The sequence below is a fragment of the Salvelinus fontinalis genome, unplaced genomic scaffold (genome assembly GCF_029448725.1).
Source record: "Salvelinus fontinalis isolate EN_2023a unplaced genomic scaffold, ASM2944872v1 scaffold_0001, whole genome shotgun sequence".
Classification (NCBI taxonomy): Eukaryota; Metazoa; Chordata; class Actinopteri; order Salmoniformes; family Salmonidae; genus Salvelinus; species Salvelinus fontinalis.
Window position 1 is genome coordinate 1,630,836 of NW_026600210.1, and position 21,808 is coordinate 1,652,643.

The window sequence follows — 21,808 nt, forward strand, 5'->3', positions numbered from 1 at the left end:
GTCAGTGTGTGGGTAGAGTCCAGTGTGTGGGTAGAGTCCAGTGTGTGAGTAGAGTCCAGTCAGTGTGTGGGTAGAGTCCAGTCAGTGTGTGGGTAGAGCCCAGTCAGTGTGTGGGTAGAGCCCAGTCAGTGTGTGGGTAGAGTCCAGTCAGTGTGTGGGTAGAGTCCAGTGTGTGGGTAGAGTCCAGTGTGTGGGTAGAGTCCAGTGTGTGGGTAGAGTCCAGTCAGTGTGTGGGTAGAGTCCAGTCAGTGTGTGGGTAGAGTCCAGTCAGTGTGTGGGTAGAGTCCAGTGTGTGGGTAGAGTCCAGTGTGTGGGTAGAGTCCAGTCAGTGTGTGGGTAGAGTCCAGTCAGTGTGTGGGTAGAGTCCAGTGTGTGAGTAGAGTCCAGTCAGTGTGTGGGTAGAGTCCAGTCAGTGTGTGGGTAGAGTCCAGTCAGTGTGTGGGTAGAGTCCAGTCAGTGTGTGGGTAGAGTCCAGTCAGTGTGTGGGTAGAGTCCAGTGTGTGGGTAGAGTCCAGTCAGTGTGTGGGTAGAGTCCAGTCAGTGTGTGGGTAGAGTCCAGTCAGTGTGTGGGTAGAGTCCAGTGTGTGGGTAGAGTCCAGTCAGTGTGTGGGTAGAGTCCAGTCAGTGTGTGGGTAGAGTCCAGTGTGTGGGTAGAGTCCAGTCAGTGTGTGGGTAGAGTCCAGTCAGTGTGTGAGTAGAGTCCAGTCAGTGTGTGGGTAGAGTCCAGTCAGTGTGTGGGTAGAGTCCAGTCAGTGTGTGGGTAGAGTCCAGTCAGTGTGTGGGTAGAGTCCAGAGTGTGAGTAGAGTCCAGTCAGTGTGTGGGTAGAGTCCAGTCAGTGTGTGGGTAGAGTCCAGTCAGTGTGTGGGTAGAGTCCAGTGTGTGGGTAGAGTCCAGTCAGTGTGTGGGTAGAGTCCAGTCAGTGTGTGGGTAGAGTCCAGTCAGTGTGTGGGTAGAGTCCAGTCAGTGTGTGGGTAGAGTCCAGTCAGTGTGTGGGTAGAGTCCAGTCAGTGTGTGGGTAGAGTCCAGTCAGTGTGTGGGTAGAGTCCAGTCAGTGGTAGAGTCCAGTCAGTGGTAGAGTCCAGTCAGTGTGTGGGTAGAGTCCAGTCAGTGTGTGGGTAGAGTCCAGTCAGTGTGTGAGTAGAGTCCAGTCAGTGTGTGGGTAGAGTCCAGTGTGTGAGTAGAGTCCAGTCAGTGTGTGGGTAGAGTCCAGTGTGTGAGTAGAGTCCAGTCAGTGTGTGGGTAGAGTCCAGTCAGTGTGTGGGTAGAGTCCAGTCAGTGTGTGGGTAGAGTCCAGTCAGTGTGTGGGTAGAGTCCAGTCAGTGTGTGGGTAGAGTCCAGTCAGTGTGTGGGTAGAGTCCAGTCAGTGTGTGGGTAGAGTCCAGTCATTGTGTGGGTAGAGACCAGTCAGTGTGTGGGTAGATTCCAGTCAGTGTGTGGGTAGAGTCCAGTGTGTGGGTAGAGTCCAGTCAGTGTGTGGGTAGAGTCCAGTCAGTGTGTGGGTAGAGTCCAGTCAGTGTGTGGGTAGAGTCCAGTCAGTGTGTGGGTAGAGTCCAGTCAGTGTGTGAGTAGAGTCCAGTCAGTGTGTGGGTAGAGTCCAGTGTGTGAGTAGAGTCCAGTCAGTGTGTGGGTAGAGTCCAGTCAGTGTGTGGGTAGAGTCCAGTCAGTGTGTGGGTAGAGTCCAGTCAGTGTGTGGGTAGAGTCCAGTCAGTGGTAGAGTCCAGTCAGTGTGTGGGTAGAGTCCAGTCAGTGTGTGGGTAGAGTCCAGTCAGTGTGTGAGTAGAGTCCAGTCAGTGTGTGGGTAGAGTCCAGTGTGTGAGTAGAGTCCAGTCAGTGTGTGGGTAGAGTCCAGTGTGTGAGTAGAGTCCAGTCAGTGTGTGGGTAGAGTCCAGTCAGTGTGTGGGTAGAGTCCAGTCAGTGTGTGGGTAGAGTCCAGTCAGTGTGTGGGTAGAGTCCAGTCAGTGTGTGGGTAGAGTCCAGTCAGTGTGTGGGTAGAGTCCAGTCAGTGTGTGGGTAGAGTCCAGTCAGTGTGTGGGTAGAGTCCAGTCAGTGTGTGGGTAGAGTCCAGTCAGTGTGTGGGTAGAGTCCAGTGTGTGGGTAGAGTCCAGTCAGTGTGTGGGTAGAGTCCAGTCAGTGTGTGGGTAGAGTCCAGTCAGTGTGTGGGTAGAGTCCAGTCAGTGTGTGGGTAGAGTCCAGTCAGTGTGTGAGTAGAGTCCAGTCAGTGTGTGGGTAGAGTCCAGTGTGTGAGTAGAGTCCAGTCAGTGTGTGGGTAGAGTCCAGTCAGTGTGTGGGTAGAGTCCAGTCAGTGTGTGGGTAGAGTCCAGTCAGTGTGTGGGTAGAGTCCAGTCAGTGGTAGAGTCCAGTCAGTGTGTGGGTAGAGTCCAGTCAGTGTGTGGGTAGAGTCCAGTCAGTGTGTGAGTAGAGTCCAGTCAGTGTGTGGGTAGAGTCCAGTGTGTGAGTAGAGTCCAGTCAGTGTGTGGGTAGAGTCCAGTGTGTGAGTAGAGTCCAGTCAGTGTGTGGGTAGAGTCCAGTCAGTGTGTGGGTAGAGTCCAGTCAGTGTGTGGGTAGAGTCCAGTCAGTGTGTGGGTAGAGTCCAGTCAGTGTGTGGGTAGAGTCCAGTCAGTGTGTGGGTAGAGTCCAGTCAGTGTGTGGGTAGAGTCCAGTCAGTGTGTGGGTAGAGTCCAGTCAGTGTGTGGGTAGAGTCCAGTCAGTGTGTGGGTAGAGTCCAGTCAGTGTGTGAGTAGAGTCCAGTCAGTGTGTGGGTAGAGTCCAGTGTGTGAGTAGAGTCCAGTCAGTGTGTGGGTAGAGTCCAGTCAGTGTGTGGGTAGAGTCCAGTCAGTGTGTGGGTAGAGTCCAGTCAGTGTGTGGGTAGAGTCCAGTCAGTGTGTGGGTAGAGTCCAGTCAGTGGTAGAGTCCAGTCAGTGTGTGGGTAGAGTCCAGTCAGTGTGTGGGTAGAGTCCAGTCAGTGTGTGGGTAGAGTCCAGTCAGTGTGTGGGTAGAGTCCAGTCAGTGTGTTGGTAGGGTCCAGTCAGTGTGTGGGTAGAGTCCAGTCAGTGTGTGGGTAGAGTCCAGTCAGTGTGTGGGTAGAGTCCAGTCAGTGTGTGGGTAGAGTCCAGTCAGTGTGTGGGTAGAGTCCAGTCAGTGTGTGGGTAGAGTCCAGTGTGTGGGTAGAGTCCAGTCAGTGTGTGGGTAGAGTCCAGTCAGTGTGTGGGTAGAGTCCAGTCAGTGTGTGGGTAGAGTCCAGTCAGTGTGTGGGTAGAGTCCAGTCAGTGTGTGGGTAGAGTCCAGTCAGTGTGTGGGTAGAGTCCAGTCAGTGTGTGGGTAGAGTCCAGTCAGTGTGTGGGTAGAGTCCAGTCAGTGTGTGGGTAGAGTCCAGTGTGTGGGTAGAGTCCAGTCAGTGTGTGGGTAGAGTCCAGTCAGTGTGTGGGTAGAGTCCAGTCAGTGTGTGGGTAGAGTCCAGTCAGTGTGTGGGTAGAGTCCAGTGTGTGGGTAGAGTCCAGTCAGTGTGATGGTAGCCATTTGACGAACTGTTCAGCATTTGGCTTGGGGGTAGAAGCTGTTCAGGAGCCCTTTGATCCCAGACCCGGAGACATGTGAATCACCAACATGCTGATAATAAGGTTGAGAATACTTCTAGATTTTTGTAGCTTTTCTAACTATGTGACCAGATATGCAAATTCACGAACAGTAGTTAACGAGATGTCATGAGACGCCACCAGATCTGTAGTTACTCATCTGATTCACATTTTTGAGGCCATACCTCCATTCCCTTATTTCTAATTACATTGCACTTAGACATGACAATGAAAAGCAAACATTTTAAAAATACTTCACAGTGAACCCGCCTATTGCAGTCTCTCATTTTCCACCGAAGATTAGCTGAATCATAAAAGAGTTCTACATTCTAACTTTCATGGTTCTCATCTACAGACATCATTCATGGTTCTCATCTACAGACATCATTCATGGTTCTCATCTACAGACATCATTCATGGTTCTCATCTACAGACATCATTCATGGTTCTCATCTACAGACATTCTGTCTTTCATGGTTCTCATCTACAGACATTCTGTCATTCATGGTTCTCATCTACAGACATCATTCATGGTTCTCATCTACAGACATTCTGTCTTTCATGGTTCTCATCTACAGACATTCTGTCATTCATGGTTCTCATCTACAGACATCATTCATGGTTCTCATCTACAGACATCATTCATGGTTCTCATCTACAGACATCATTCATGGTTCTCATCTACAGACATCATTCATGGTTCTCATCTACAGACATCATTCATGGTTCTCATCTACAGACATCATTCATGGTTCTCATCTACAGACATTCTGTCATTCATGGTTCTCATCTACAGACATTCTGTCATTCATGGTTCTCATCTACAGACATTCTGTCATTCATGGTTCTCATCTACAGACATACTGTCGCCACTTTCAATGAAAGTATTGGAAAGAATGGATGAAGGTTCTCCGTCTTGAACCACTGAGCTAGACGATACATCTTCTGATGGTTCTCTGTCTTGAACCACAGAGCTAGACGATACATCTTCTGATGGTTCTCTGTCTTGAACCACAGAGCTAGACCATACATCTTCTGATGGTTCTCTGTCTTGAACCACAGAGCTAGACGATACATCTTCTGATGGTTCTCTGTCTTGAACCACAGAGCTAGACCATACATCTTCTGATGGTTCTCTGTCTTGAACCACAGAGCTAGACCATACATCTTCTGATGGTTCTCTGTCTTGAACCACTGAGCTAGACGATACATCTTCTGAAGGTTCTCCGTCTTGAACCACAGAGCTAGACGATAAATCTTCTGAAGGTTCTCTGTCTTGAACCACTGAGCTAGACCATACATCTTCTGAAGGTTCTACGTCTTGAACCACAGAGCTAGACCATACATCTTCTGAAGGTTCTCTGTCTTGAACCACAGAGCTAGACGATACATCTTCTGAAGGTTCTCCGTCTTGAATCACTGAGCTAGACCATACATCTTCTGACGGTTCTCTATCTTGAACCACTGAGCTAGACGATACATCTTCTGAAGGTTCTCTGTCTTGAACCACTGAGCTAGACCATACATCTTCTGATGGTTCTACGTCTTGAACCACAGAGCTAGACCATACATCTTCTGAAGGTTCTCCGTCTTGAACCACAGAGCTAGACCATACATCTTCTGAAGGTTCTCCGTCTTGAACCACTGAGCTAGACCATACATCTTCTGACGGTTCTCTATCTTGAACCACTGAGCTAGACGATACATCTTCTGAAGGTTCTCTGTCTTGAACCACTGAGCTAGACCATACATCTTCTGATGGTTCTACGTCTTGAACCACAGAGCTAGACCATACATCTTCTGAAGGTTCTCCGTCTTGAACCACAGAGCTAGACCATACATCTTCTGAAGGTTCTCCGTCTTGAACCACAGAGCTAGACCATACATCTCCTGAAGCATATTGTATCTCCCTGTTGACTGTTTATATAAACGGTGATGTTCTGAGAGTCTAAAACCAGAATGGAACATAGATGGCTTTACTGGAATCTAGATATAGATAGTGATGATGTCATCCAAACCACACAGACCAGACTCTAACTGAGTGTTCAATTATACTATAAAATGGAAGATGCACAATACGCTGGTTTTATAACTGTTGAATGGGGAAAGGGTGTGTTCCTGAAAGTGCACAGTTGACTACCACTTGATGTTGAGAGAAATAGGACAGAGATTTGCAGACAGACAGGTGATCAGCTCTCTGGAACCCCCTCAGAAGTAGTCTGGACAGAAGGCCAGTGTGTTGTGTGTGTGTGTGTGTCTGTGTGTGTGTGTGTGTGTGTGTGTGTGTGTTGACCCTGTGTTAGTGTGTGTGTGTGTGTGTGTGTGTGTGTGTGTGTGTGTGTGTGTGTGTGTGTGTGTGTGTGTGTGTGTGTGTGTGTGTGTGTTGACCCTGTGTTAAGTATATTATGGGAAGACTTCAAAGGGCTGACCAGGGTGTGTCCTGTGTGTGTGTGTGTGTGTGTGTGTGTGTGTGTGTGTGTGTGTGTGTGTGTGTGTGTGTGTGTGTGTGTGTGTGTGTGTGTGTGTGTGTGTGTGTGTGTGTGTGTGTGTGTGTGTGTGTGTGTGTGTGTGTGTGTGTGTGTTGACCGTGTGCGTGTGTGTGTGTGTGTGTTACTGGCTCCAGTCTCTGAACCAGTCAAATGTCACCAGCTGAAGTCACTATGACATAATTAGTCCGAGCCATCAAACGTCTATAACTAATCCAGAATGCTGAAGGCCACCTGGTGGTCAACGTTCCCAAGTTCCCCCGTGTCACCCCGCTCCTCTACAAACTTCCAGTCGAAGCATCCACTTCCAGACCATGGTACATCCCTAAGGAGCAGCAAGAGGAACTGCCTCTCCCTACCTGCAGGCTATGCTGAAACCCTACACCCCAACCCGAGCCCTCTGTTCTGGTCTTTTGAACCAGAGGTAGTTCCCTGTCAGCCCAGTCAAAGCTCTCATCTATCCTGCCACCTCAATGGTGGAACCATCTTCCCCCTGAAGCTAGGACAGCAGAGTCCCTGTCCATCTTCTCCCTGAAGCTAGGACAGCAGAGTCCCTGTCCATCTTCCCCCTGAAGCTAGGACAGCAGAGTCCCTGTCCATCTTTCCCCTGAAGCTAGGACAGCAGAGTCCCTGTCCATCTTCCCCCTGAAGCTAGGACAGCAGAGTCCCTGTCCATCTTTCCCCTGAAGCTAGGACAGCAGAGTCCCTGCCCATCTTCCCCCTGAAGCTAGGACAGCAGAGTCCCTGTCCATCTTTCCCCTGAAGCTAGGACAGCAGAGTCCCTGCCCATCTTCCCCCTGAAGCTAGGACAGCAGAGTCCCTGCCCATCTTCCCCCTGAAGCTAGGACAGCATAGTCCCTGTCCATCTTCCCCCTGAAGCTAGGACAGCAGAGTCCCTGTCCATCTTCCCCCTGGAGCTAGGACAGCAGAGTCCCTGTCCATCTTCCCCCTGAAGCTAGGACAGCAGAGTCCCTGTTCATCTTCCCCCTGAAGCTAGGACAGCAGAGTCCCTGTCCATCTTCCCCCTGGAGCTAGGACAGCAGAGTCCCTGTCCATCTTCCCCCTGAAGCTAGGACAGCAGAGTCCCTGCCCATCTTCTGAAAACATCTGAAACCCTACCTCATCAACGTGTATCTTAAATAATACATCTCAGTCAGTCTTATCCCCTGTAGGTCACTAAACCAACTGGACGTCTGTCCCAGCTGTAGGTCTCTGTCCCAGCTGTAGGTCTCTATCCCAGCTGTAGGTCTCTACCCCAGCTGTAGGTCTCTGTCCCAGCTGTAGGTCTCTGTCCCAGCTGTAGGTCTCTGTCCCAGCTGTAGGTCTCTACCCCAGCTGTAGGTCTCTACCCCAGCTGTAGGTCTCTGTCCCAGCTATAGGTCTCTACCCCAGCTGTAGGTCTCTGTCCCAGCTGTAGGTCTCTGTCCCAGCTATAGGTCTCTGTCCCAGCTGTAGGTCTCTATCCCAGCTGTAGGTCTCTGTCCCAGCTGTAGGTCTCTGTCCCAGCTATAGGTCTCTGTCCCAGCTGTAGGTCTCTGTCCCAGCTATAGGTCTCTACCCCAGCTGTAGGTCTCTGTCCCAGCTATAGGTCTCTGTCCCAACTGTAGGTCTCTACCCCAGCTGTAGGTCTCTACCCCAGCTGTAGGTCTCTACCCCAGCTGTAGGTCTCTGTCCCAGCTGTAGGTCTCTGTCCCAGCTGTAGGTCTCTGTCCCAGCTGTAGGTCTCTGTCCCAGCTGTAGGTCTCTGTCCCAGCTGTAGGTCTCTACCCCAGCTGTAGGTCTCTGTCCCAGCAGTAGGTCTCTGTCCCAGCTGTAGGTCTCTGTCCCAGCTGTAGGTCTCTGTCCCAGCTGTAGGTCTCTACCCCAGCTGTAGGTCTCTGTCCCAGCTGTAGGTCTCTGTCCCAGCTGTAGGTCTCTGTCCCAGCTGTAGGTCTCTACCCCAGCAGTAGGTCTCTACCCCAGCTGTAGGTCTCTGTCCCAGCTGTAGGTCTCTACCCCAGCTGTAGGTCTCTGTCCCAGCTGTAGGTCTCTGTCCCAGCTGTAGGTCTCTGTCCCAGCTGTAGGTCTCTGTCCCAGCTGTAGGTCTCTGTCCCAGCTGTAGGTCTCTGTCCCAGCTGTAGGTCTCTAACCCAGCTGTAGGTCTCTACCCCAGCTGTAGGTCTCTACCCCAGCTGTAGGTCTCTGTCCCAGCTATAGGTCTCTACCCCAGCTATAGGTCTCTGTCCCAGCTGTAGGTCTCTGTCCCAGCTATAGGTCTCTGTCCCAGCTGTAGGTCTCTATCCCAGCTGTAGGTCTCTGTCCCAGCTGTAGGTCTCTGTCCCAGCTATAGGTCTCTGTCCCAGCTGTAGGTCTCTGTCCCAGCTATAGGTCTCTACCCCAGCTATAGGTCTCTGTCCCAGCTGTAGGTCTCTACCCCAGCTGTAGGTCTCTGTCCCAGCTGTAGGTCTCTGTGTAACAGTGTGTTAGAGTGTGTTAGTGTGTAACAGTGAGTTAGAGTGTGTTAGTGTGTAACAGTGAGTTAGAGTGTGTTAGTGTGTAACAGTGAGTTAGAGTGTGTTAGTGTGTAACAGTGAGTTAGAGTGTGTTAGTGTGTAACAGTGAGTTAGAGTGTGTTAGTGTGTAACAGTGAGTTAGAGTGTGTTAGTGTGTAACAGTGAGTTAGAGTGTGTTAGTGTGTAACAGTGAGTTAGAGTGTGTTAGTGTGTAACAGTGAGTTAGAGTGTGTTAGTGTGTAACAGTGAGTTAGAGTGTGTTAGTGTGTAACAGTGAGTTAGAGTGTGTTAGTGTGTAACAGTGAGTTAGAGTGTGTTAGTGTGTAACAGTGAGTTAGAGTGTGTTAGTGTGTAACAGTGAGTTAGAGTGTGTTAGTGTGTAACAGTGAGTTAGAGTGTGTTAGTGTGTAACAGTGAGTTAGAGTGTGTTAGTGTGTAACAGTGAGTTAGAGTGTGTTAGTGTGTAACAGTGAGTTAGAGTGTGTTAGTGTGTAACAGTGAGTTAGAGTGTGTTAGTGTGTAACAGTGAGTTAGAGTGTGTTAGTGTGTCCCAGTGAGTTAGAGTGTGTTAGTGTGTCCCAGTGAGTTAGAGTGTGTTAGTGTGTAACAGTGAGTTAGAGTGTGTTAGTGTGTAACAGTGAGTTAGAGTGTGTTAGTGTGTAACAGTGAGTTAGAGTGTGTTAGTGTGTAACAGTGAGTTAGAGTGTGTTAGTGTGTAACAGTGAGTTAGAGTGTGTTAGTGTGTAACAGTGAGTTAGAGTGTGTTAGTGTGTAACAGTGAGTTAGAGTGTGTTAGTGTGTAACAGTGTGTTAGGTTACCTCGGCAGCGAACTGTCTGCCGTTGACGGTGTGTTCTGAGCCGACGGGCAGGTGTTCTGAGCCCCAGTGGAAGTGGAGCTGAGCAGCAGTGTAACGATGAGGCAGGCTGGAGAGATACATCCTCCTGGGTAGGGACAGCTGAACTGGAGAAAGAGAAATGAACTGTCTTTAGAGATGTACTCTAGAGACAGCTATAGGTACACTCCTTTAGACCATTCAATCCCAACCTTTTCCTTTAAACAGGGATCTTGCAATGCACCATGAACCCGAGGAAGATACGCCAGAGGCAGAGATGTAAACATGCTGAGAATAATAGCACATTTTTCAGCAGCATATCTCATCCAAGTTTAAGTGACTTTTTAATAAATCAGAGTCAGCTGGAGATGTCTGAATCCCTGACTAAAGATGCAGAGCAACCTGTTCTCTGCTGTCAAACGATCGTCTGATAATTAGCTTGGTGGAGGATGACGACGATGATGTAACAACGTCTCCGGCTGTGTTGGTCGTCAAGACAACAAGACATCGCATTACACTGACCGTCAGTGACATCAGAGTAGTTTAAAAGCTAGCCTGCATCCTAAATGCCACCCTATTTACTATGTAGGCATGGAATAGCACTATGTAGGCATGGAATAGCACTATGTAGGCATGGAATGGCACTATGTAGGCATGGAATGGCACTATGTAGGCATGGAATAGGACTATGTAGGCATGGAATAGCACTATGTAGGCATGGAATAGCACTATGTAGGCATGTAATAGCACTATGTAGGCATGGAATAGCACTATGTAGGCATGGAATGGCACTATGTAGGCATGTAATAGCACTATGTAGGCATGGAATAGCACTATGTAGGCATGGGATGGCACTATGTAGGAATGGAACGGCACTATGTAGGCATGGAATAGCACTATGCAGGCATGGAATAGCACTATATAGGAATGGAATGGCACTATGTAGGAATGGAATAGGACTATGTAGGAATGGAATAGCACTATGTTGGAATGGAATGGCACTATGTAAGAATGGAATAGGACTATGTAGGAATGGAATAGCACTATGTAGGCATGGAATGGCACTATGTAGGAATGGAATAGGACTATGTAGGAATGGAATAGCACTATGTAGGAATGGAATGGCACTATGTAGGAATGGAATAGGACTATGTAGGAATGGAATAGCACTATGTAGGAATGGAATGGCACTATGTAGGAATGGAATAGCACTATGTAGGAATGGAATAGCACTATGCAGGCATGGAATAGCACTATGCAGGCATGGAATAGCACTATGCAGGCATGGAATAGCACTATGTAGGCATAAAATGGCACTATGTAGGAATGGAATAGCACTATGCAGGCATGGAATGGCACTATGTAGGAATGGAATAGCAATATGTAGGCATGGAATGGCACTATGTGGGCATGGAATGGCACTATGTAGGCATGGAATGGCAATATGTAGGAATGGAATAGCACTATGCAGGCATGGAATGGCACTATGCAGGCATGGAATGGCACTATGTAGGAATGGAACAGCACTATGTAGGAATGGAATAGCACTATGCAGGCATGGAATGGCACTATGTAGGCATGGAATGGCACTATGTAGGCATGGAATAGCAATATGTAGGCATAAAATGGCACTATGTAGGAATGGAATAGCACTATGCAGGCATGGAATGGCACTATGCAGGCATGGAATAGCACTATGCAGGCATGGAATAGGAATATGTAGGCATGGAATGGCACTATGTAGGCATGGAATGGCACTATGTAGTTATGGAACGGCACTATGTAGGAGATAGGGTGTCATTAGAGATACAGCTCCTCTATGTAGGAGATAGGGTGTCATTAGAGATACAGCTCCTCTATGTAGGAGATAGAGTGTCATTAGAGATATAGCTCCACTATGTAGGAGATAGGGTGTCATTAGAGATATAGCTCCACTATGTAGGAGATAGAGTGTCATTAGAGATACAGCTCCACTATGTAGGAGATAGGGTGTCATTAGAGATACAGCTCCTCTATGTAGGAGATAGGGTGTCATTAGAGATACAGCTCCTCTATGTAGGAGATAGGGTGTCATTAGAGATATAGCTCCACTATGTAGGAGATAGGGTGGCATTAGAGATACAGCTCCACTATGTAGGAGATAGGGTGTCATTAGAGATACAGCTCCTCTATGTAGGAGATACAGCTCCTCTATGTAGGAGATAGGGTGTCATTAGAGATACAGCTCCTCTATGTAGGAGATAGGGTGTCATTAGAGATACAGCTCCTCTATGTAGGAGATAGGGTGTCATTAGAGATACAGCTCCTCTATGTAGGAGATAGGGTGTCATTAGAGATACAGCTCCTCTATATTAGAGATACAGCTCCTCTATGTAGGAGATAGAGTGTCATTAGAGATACAGCTCCTCTATGTAGGAGATAGGGTGTCATTAGAGATACAGCTCCACTATGTAGGAGATAGGGTGTCATTAGAGATACAGCTCCTCTATGTAGGAGATAGGGTGTCATTAGAGATACAGCTCCTCTATGTAGGAGATAGGGTGTCATTAGAGATACAGCTCCTCTATGTAGGAGATAGGGTGTCATTAGAGATACAGCTCCTCTATGTAGGAGATAGGGTGTCATTAGAGATACAGCTCCTCTATGTAGGAGATAGGGTGTCATTAGAGATACAGCTCCTCTATGTAGGAGATAGGGTGTCATTAGAGATACAGCTCCACTATGTAGGAGATAGGGTGTCATTAGAGATACAGCTCCTCTATGTAGGAGATAGAGTGTCATTAGAGATATAGCTCCACTATGTAGGAGATAGGGTGTCATTAGAGATATAGCTCCACTATGTAGGAGATAGAGTGTCATTAGAGATACAGCTCCACTATGTAGGAGATAGGGTGTCATTAGAGATACAGCTCCTCTATGTAGGAGATAGGGTGTCATTAGAGATACAGCTCCTCTATGTAGGAGATAGGGTGTCATTAGAGATATAGCTCCACTATGTAGGAGATAGGGTGGCATTAGAGATACAGCTCCACTATGTAGGAGATAGGGTGTCATTAGAGATACAGCTCCTCTATGTAGGAGATACAGCTCCTCTATGTAGGAGATAGGGTGTCATTAGAGATACAGCTCCTCTATGTAGGAGATAGGGTGTCATTAGAGATACAGCTCCTCTATGTAGGAGATAGGGTGTCATTAGAGATACAGCTCCTCTATGTAGGAGATAGGGTGTCATTAGAGATACAGCTCCTCTATATTAGAGATACAGCTCCTCTATGTAGGAGATAGAGTGTCATTAGAGATACAGCTCCTCTATGTAGGAGATAGGGTGTCATTAGAGATACAGCTCCACTATGTAGGAGATAGGGTGTCATTAGAGATACAGCTCCTCTATGTAGGAGATAGGGTGTCATTAGAGATACAGCTCCTCTATGTAGGAGATAGGGTGTCATTAGAGATACAGCTCCTCTATGTAGGAGATAGGGTGTCATTAGAGATACAGCTCCTCTATGTAGGAGATAGGGTGTCATTAGAGATACAGCTCCTCTATGTAGGAGATAGGGTGTCATTAGAGATACAGCTCCTCTATGTAGGAGATAGGGTGTCATTAGAGATACAGCTCCACTATGTAGGAGATAGGGTGTCATTAGAGATACAGCTCCACTATGTAGGAGATAGGGTGTCATTAGAGATACAGCTCCTCTATGTAGGAGATAGGGTGTCATTAGAGATACAGCTCCTCTATGTAGGAGATAGGGTGTCATTAGAGATACAGCTCCTCTATGTAGGAGATAGGGTGTCATTAGAGATATAGCTCCTCTATGTAGGAGATAGGGTGTCATTAGAGATACAGCTCCTCTATATTAGAGATAGTGTGTCATTAGAGATACAGCTCCTCTATGTAGGAGATAGGGTGTCATTAGAGATACAGCTGCTCTATGTAGGAGATAGGGTGTCATTAGAGATACAGCTCCTCTATGTAGGAGATAGGGTGTCATTAGAGATACAGCTCCTCTATGTAGGAGATAGGGTGTCATTAGAGATACAGCTCCTCTATGTAGGAGATAGTGTGTCATTAGAGATACAGCTCCTCTATGTAGGAGATAGGGTGTCATTAGAGATACAGCTCCTCTATGTAGGAGATAGGGTGTCATTAGAGATACAGCTCCTCTATATTAGAGATACAGCTGCTCTATGTAGGAGATAGGGTGTCATTAGAGATACAGCTCCTCTATGTAGGAGATAGGGTGTCATTAGAGATATAGCTCCTCTATGTAGGAGATAGGGTGTCATTAGAGATACAGCTCCTCTATGTAGGAGATAGGGTGTCATTAGAGATACAGCTCCTCTATGTAGGAGATAGGGTGTCATTAGAGATACAGCTCCTCTATATTAGAGATACAGCTCCTCTATGTAGGAGATAGGGTGTCATTAGAGATATAGCTCCTCTATGTAGGAGATAGGGTGTCATTAGAGATACAGCTCCTCTATGTAGGAGATAGGGTGTCATTAGAGATACAGCTCCTCTATGTAGGAGATAGGGTGTCATTAGAGATACAGCTCCTCTATATTAGAGATACAGCTCCTCTATGTAGGAGATAGTGGAGCTATATCTCTAATGACACCCTATGTCATCATCCTTCGGTTGCAGAACGCTGGACCAGCCTTAGGCCACTGTTTCACCACCTATCATCAACCAATAAGGTGCCTGGACCAGAGAGGTGATTATGCTAGCATGTCTAATAGGGGTTTCTATGCCGTCGGCTATACGGCGATGTCAGTGTGAGTGGTCAGTATGTGAGTTGCTGACACTGCTCTCGCCATCCCATAATGATACAGGTCCTGACAGTGGCAGGTATCTGCGTCATCCAGCCTTGTGATCACTAAACAGCCGTGGGGGTTTAACGAACAGTGCAAGTTGCCTCTGGAAAATGAAGAATTGTATCCATGTGATGAAGTGTTGTGTTATATTTTCAGAAGACTGTTTTAAAGAGTTATTCTATGTAAGAGGATGTTTACAAAGATTTCAAAAATAACACTGGGGATTGTTGTCATGAGATTGCTGTAATTGATCCAGTCAGAGGATAATCCATAATTATCCTCAAACTGAAATGAGGTCACTAAGAAGACGAGAGCGTTCTAAGTATACTACCAATGCCAGGTATGCTCGTTCAATGTCATACGTGTGCTACATCGTGGGTATGGCACACGTATGACATGATTCTGGCACCAGGATCAGCCTTCTCAGTCGCAGCAGGACCCCACAACATCTAAAGCCTGTAAAGATGAGATCATCTTTAACCTGAAGGGATTGCTTTACTCACTCGAGTGTCCATTGTTCCCGAGGGTCAGCTGCTCATTGGTTGAGAGGTTGTAGTTCTGGAGCTCGATTGGCCGTAGTGTGGGGTCAAACCTCAGCAGCTGGGTCTGGATGTCGATGGGTGACTGGAATGTTCCGCCACAGAATGGGTAATGCTTGGACCAGTGGTGCTCACCGTCGGGACCTTAATAACATATAACAATATTATAGTATATAATACAATATAACACAGAACACCACAGAATGGGTAATGCTTGGACCAGTGGTGCTCACCGTCGGGACCTTAATAACATATAACAATATTATAGTATATAATACAATATAACACAGAACACCACAGAATGGGTAGTGCTTGGACTCCATCTCTGGTGGTCTCCATCTCTGTAACGGATCTCCTCTCCGTCTGTCTGAGGAGGAGTAGGAAGGATCGGACCAATGTGCAGCGTGGTAAGTGTTCGTCATTTTATTAAAAATGCACTGAACACTAAAATACAAAAAAAAAAAACAAAGAACAACCGAAACAGTTCCGTCTGGTAACTAATACAAAGACAGAAAACAACTACCCACAAATCATAGTAGGAAAACAGGTTACCTAAGTATGGCTCTCAGTCAGAGACACATAACACAGTACAAGTCAGCCCTGGACCTGACCGGGGCTGAACACTTGGTATTTGGTATCATCTTTCAAATTTCAGAAGGGGGAGGGGACATTTGGCCCGTAACCTGCAAAGTGAGAGGGTGGAGCTCCTCATTTTGGTTCCGAGTGGTATACTGATATACTGATATAGTGATACAATGATATAGTGATATAGTGATATAGTGATATAGTGGTATAGTGGTATAGTGATATAGTGATATAGTGATATAGTGGTATAGTGATATAGTGATATAGTGATATAGTGGTATAGTGTAGTGATATAGTTATATAGTGTTATAGTGATATAGTGATATAGTGATATACTGATATAGTGATATAGTGGTGTAGTGGTATAGTGTTATAGTGATATACCGATATAGTGATATAGTGATATACTGATATAGTGGTATAGTGTAGTGATATAGTTATATAGTGTTATAGTGATATAGTGATATAGTGGTATAGTGTTATAGTGATATAGTGGTATAGTGATACAGTGATATAGTGTTATAGTGGTATAGTGATATAGTGATATAGTGATATAGTGATATAGTGATATAGTGGTATAGTGATATAGTGATATAGTGGTATAGTGATACAGTGATACAGTGATACAGTGATATAGTGGTATAGTGGTGTAGTGGTGGTATAGTGATATAATGATATACTGATATAGTGGTATAGTGGTATAGTGGTATAGTGATATAGTGATATAGTGGTATAGTGGTATAGTGATATAGTGATATAGTGATATAGTGGTATACTGGTGTAGTGGTGGTATAGTGATATAATGATATACTGATATAGTGGTATAGTGGTATATTGGTATAGTGATATTGTCACGCCCTGGCCTTAGTATTCTTTGTTTTCTTTATTATTTTAGTTAGGTCAGGGTGTGACATGGGGAATGTTTGTGTTTTGTCGGTTTTGGGTGATTATATGGTAAAGGGGGTGTTGGGTGTATTGTATGGGTTTGTGTGTAGTGCATGTGTCTAGCGTTGTCTATGTTGGTTTAGTTGTTTAGGAGAGTCTATGGTTGCCTGAATGAGTTCCCAATTAGAGACAGCTGATTTCTGTTGTCTCTGATTGGGAGCCATATTTAGGGTAGCCATAGGCTCTCATTGGTTGTGGGTAATTGTCTATGTAGAACGTTTGTAGCCTGTATGTGTATGTGCACAACGTTATTTAGCTTCACGGTCGTTTGTTGTTTTGTATAGTTTGTTAAAGTGTGTCGTGTTCGTTCATCTTCTTTAAATAAAAAGAGAAGATGTATCATTATTCCGCTGCATCTTGGTCCGTCTCTCCAGTACACGATCGTGACAGAATTACCCACCAAAGGATCAAGCAGCGTGAATTGGAGCAGTGGCCTGCTACACAGGATTATTGGAGTTGGGAGGAAATATTGGACGGAGAAGATCCATGGGCACAGCCGGGAGAATATCGCCGTCCCAAAGCTGAGCTGGAGGCAGCGAAAGCAGAGAGGCGGCGATATGAGGAGGCAGCACGGAAACAAGGCTGGAACCCCGTAAGTCAAACCCAAAAATTTCTTGGGGGAGGGCTCTCGGGTAGTTTAGTTGGATCAGTCGGGAGACGTGAGCCAACTCCTCCTGCTTACCGTAAGGAGCCGGTGAGGGCGGATTTGGAAGTGAGCGACGCAGAGACAGTAAAGGAATTAATGGAGAAATTGGAGGAGAGAGTTATGAGGGATGTACTGGTTTGGTGCATGAGGCACGGCATCCGTCCGAATGAGCGTGTTGGTGAGTTAATGTCACCGGGAACAGCTCTCCATACTCGTCCTGAGGTGCGTGCTAGCCGTCTGGTTAAGACAGTGCCTACAGCACGCACAAAGCCTCCTGTGTGTCTCCAGAGTCCTGTGCGTCCTGTTACTGTTCCTCCACGTACTAGCCCTGTGGTGCGTGTCTCCAGCACATTACCACCAGTGCCTACACCACGCACCAAGCCTTCTGTGTGTCTCCAGAGTCCTGTACGCACTGTTCCTTCTCCCCGTACTCGTCCTGATGTGCGGGTCCTCAGCCCGGTACCACCAGTACCGGTACCACGCACAAGGCCTATAGTACGCCTTGAGAGTCCAGTATGCCCTGTTCCTTCTCCCCGCACTAGCCCTGAGAAGCGTGTTCCCAGCCCGATACCACCAGTGCCGGCACCACGCACTAGGCCTAATGTGCGTCTCCAGGGTCCAGTATGCCCTGTTCCTTCTCCCCGCACTAGCCCTGAGATGCGTGTCCCCAGCCCGGTGCCACCAGTCCCGGCACCACGCACCAGGCCTACAGTGCGCCTCAGCCGGCAGGAGTCTGCCGTCTGCACAGCGGTGCCTGAACTGCCCGTCTGCCAAGCGCCATCTGAGCCATCCGTCTCCCCAGCGCCATCTGAGCCATCCGTCTCCCCAGCGCCATCTGAGCCATCCGTCTCCCCAGCGCCATCTGAGCCATCCGTCTGCCATGAGCCTGCAAAGCCGCCCGTCTGCCATGAGCCTGCAAAGCCGCCCGTCTGCCATGAGCCTACTGAGCCGTCCGCCAGACAGGAGCCGCTAGAGCCGCCAGCCAGACAGGAGCCGCTAGAGCCGTCCGTCAGACAGGATCTGCCAGAGCCGCCAACCAGACAGGATATGCCAGAGCCGCCAACCAGACAGGATCTGCCAGAGCCGCCAACCAGACAGGATCTGCCAGAGCCGCCAATCAGACAGGATCTGCCAGATCAGTCAGCCAGCCATGAGCAGCCAGATCAGTCAGCCAGCCATGAGCAGCCAGATCCGTCAGCTAGCCTTGAGCAGCCAGATCCGTCAGCTAGCCTTGAGCAGCCAGATCCATCAGCTAGCCATGAGCAGCCAGATCCGTCAGCTAGCCATGAGCAGCCAGATCCGTCAGCTAGCCATGAGCAGCCAGATCCGTCAGCTAGCCATGAGCAGCCAGATCCGTCAGCTAGCCATGAGCAGCCAGATCCGTCAGCCAGCCATGAGCAGCCAGATCCGTCAGCTAGCCATGAGCAGCCAGATCCGTCAGCTAGCCATGAGCAGCCAGATCCGTCAGCTAGCCATGAGCAGCCAGATCCGTCAGCCAGCCATGAGCAGCCAGATCCGTCAGTTAGCCATGAGCAGCCAGATCTGTCAGCCAGTCATGGGCCGTCCCTCAGTACGGAGCTGCAGTCCCTCAGTCCGGAGCTGCCATTCCTCAGTCCGGAGCTGCCATTCCTCAGTCCGGAGCTGCCATTCCTCAGTCCGGAGCAGCCATTCCTCAGTCCGGAGCTGCCATTCCTCAGTCCGGAGCTGCCATTCCTCAGTCCGGAGCTGCCATTCCTCAGTCCGGAGCTGCCCCTTATCCTGGTGCTGCCCCTTACCCTGGTACTGCCCCTTACCCTGGTACTGCCCCTTACCCTGGTACTGCCCCTTACCCTGGTACTGCCCCTGACCCTGGTACTGCCCCTGACCCTGGTACTGCCCCTTACCCTGGTACTGCCCCTTACCCTGGTACTGCCCCTTAGTCCGGAACTGCCCCTTAATGCTATGGGGTTAATGTGGAGGGGGGTCATTTGGAGGAAGCTAAGGAGGCGGTTAGGGACTATGGTGACGTGGGGACCACAACCAGAGCCGGAGCCGCCACCGTGGATGGAAGCCCACCCAGACCCTCCCCTAGACTGTGTAATGGTGCGCCCGGAGTTCGCACCTTAAGGGGGGGGTTATGTCACGCCCTGGCCTTAGTATTCTTTGTTTTCTTTATTATTTTAGTTAGGTCAGGGTGTGACATGGGGAATGTTTGTGTTTTGTCGGTTTTGGGTGATTATATGGTAAAGGGGGTGTTGGGTGTATTGTATGGGTTTGTGTGTAGTGCATGTGTCTAGCGTTGTCTATGTTGGTTTAGTTGTTTAGGAGAGTCTATGGTTGCCTGAATGAGTTCCCAATTAGAGACAGCTGATTTCTGTTGTCTCTGATTGGGAGCCATATTTAGGGTAGCCATAGGCTTTCATGTGATGTGGGTAATTGTCTATGTAGAACGTTTGTAGCCTGTATGTGTATGTGCACAACGTTATTTAGCTTCACGGTCGTTTGTTGTTTTGTATAGTTTGTTAAAGTGTGTCGTGTTCGTTCATCTTCTTTAAATAAAAAGAGAAGATGTATCATTATTCCGCTGCATCTTGGTCCTTCTCTCCAGTACACGATCGTGACAGATATAGTGATATAGTGATATAGTGATATAGTGATATAGTGATAGTGATATAGTGATATAGTGATATAGTGATATAGTGGTATAGTGATATAGTGATATAGTGGTATAGTGGTATAGTGGTATAGTGGTATATTGGTGTAGTGGTGTAGTGGTGTAGTGATGTAGTGGTGTAGTGGTATAGTGGTATAGTGATATACTGATATACTGGTATATTGATATAGTGATATAGTGATATAGTGGTATAGTGGTATAGTGATATAGTGATATAGTGGTATAGTGATATAGTGATATAGTGATATAGTGGTATAGTGGTATAGTGGTATAGTGGTATAGTGGTGTAGTGGTGTAGTGGTGTAGTGGTATAGTGATGTAGTGGTGTAGTGGTATAGTGGTATAGTGGTATAGTGGTATAGTGGTATAGTGGTATAGTGATATACTGATATACTGATATAGTGATATAGTGGTATAGTGGTATAGTGATATAGTGATATACTGGTATATTGATATAGTGATATAGTGACATAGTGATATAGTGGTATAGTGGTATAGTGGTATAGTGGTATAGTGGTATAGTGATATACTGGTATAGTGATATAGTGATATACTGGTATAGTGATATAGTGATATACTGGTATATTGATATAGTGATATAGTGATATAGTGGTATAGTGGTATAGTGGTATACTGGTATAGTGGTATAGTGATATACTGGTATATTGATATAGTGATATAGTGATATAGTGATATATACCCTTTTCCCTAAGTAGTGACCTACTTTATCATATTTCCTAAGTAGTGACCTACTCTACCCTATTCCCTTTGTAGTGTGATACTTTTACCTTATTCCCTATGTAGTGTGATACTTTTACCTTATTCCCTATGTAGTGAGCTACTTTTGCCTTATTCTCTATGTAGTGAGATACTTTTACCCTATTCCCGGGATAGGGGATGGGACCGGGATAGGGGCTGGGACCGGGACAGGGGCCGGGACAGGGGATGGGACCGGGACAGGGGATGGGACCGGAACAGGGGCCGGGATAGGGAATGGGACCGGGACAGGGGCCGGGACAGGGGATGGGACCGGGACAGGGGCCGGAACAGGGGATGGGACCGGAACAGGGGCCGGGATAGGGGATGGGACCGGGACAGGGGCCGGGACAGGGGATGGGACCGGGACAGGGGCCGGAACAGGGGATGGGACCGGAACAGGGGCCGGGATAGGGGATGGGACCGGGACAGGGGCCGGGACAGGGGATGGGACCGGGACAGGGGCCGGAACAGGGGATGGGACCGGGAGAGGGGCCGGGATAGGGGATGGGACCGGGACAGGGGCCGGGACAGGGGATGGGACCGGAACAGGGGATGGGACCGGAACAGGGAATAGGAGCGGGACAGGGGCCGGGACAGGGGATGGGACCGCAACAGGGGCCGGGACATGGGATGGGACCGGGACAGGGGCCGGAACAGGGGATGGGACCGGGACAGGGGCCGGCATAGGGGATGGGACCGGGACAGGGGCCGGGACAGGGGATGGGACTTGGACAGGGACAGGGGATAGGACCGGGATAGGGGATGGGACCAAAACAGGGGCCGGGACAGGGGCCGGGACAGGGGATGGGACCGGAACAGGGGCCGGGACAGGGGATGGGACCGGAACAGGGGCCGGGATAGGGGATGGGACCGGAACAGGGGCCGGGACAGGGGATAGGACCGGGACAGGGGCCGGGACAGGGGATGGGACCGGGACAGGGGATGGGACCGGGACAGGGGATGGGATAGGGGCCGGGGCTGGGACATGGGCAGGGACAAGGGCAGGGACAAGGACAGGGACAAGGACCGGGACATGGGCAGGGACTGGGACATGGGCTGGGACATGGGCAGGGGCCGGGACAGGGGATGGCCGGGACAGGGGATGGGACCGGGACAGGGGCCGGAACAGGGGATGGGACCGGGACAGGGGATGGGACCGGAACAGGGGCCGGGACAGGGGATGGGACCGGAACAGGGGCCGGGACAGGGGATGGGACCGGAACAGGGGCCGGGACAGGGGATGGGACCGGGACAGGGGCCGGGATAGGGGATGGGACCGGAACAGGGGCCGGGACAGGGGATGGGACCGGGACAGGCGCCGGGACAGGGGATGGGACCGGAACAGGGGCCGAGATAGGGGATGGGACCGGGACAGGGGCCGGGACAGGGGATGGGACCGGAACAGGGGCCGGGATAGGGGATGGGACCGGGACAGGGGCCGGGACAGGGGATGGGACCGGGACAGGGGCCGGGATAGG

The 21,808-nt window shown here is 48.9% G+C and overlaps 1 protein-coding gene across 1 annotated transcript in view; it reads right to left on the bottom strand.

The window, feature by feature from the left end:
* The window catches only part of ca12 (carbonic anhydrase XII), a gene marked incomplete at its 5' end in the record, with an annotated part of 30,794 nt that extends 15,907 nt beyond the window's left edge, over positions 1-14,887 (bottom strand). Inside the window, 2 exons of the mRNA XM_055910099.1 lie at positions 9,371-9,513; positions 14,707-14,887. Of these exons, the coding sequence (XP_055766074.1) occupies positions 9,371-9,513; positions 14,707-14,887 (324 nt within the window). The remainder of the gene's footprint in view (positions 1-9,370; positions 9,514-14,706) is intronic.
* Between the last annotated feature and the right edge of the window lie 6,921 nt (positions 14,888-21,808).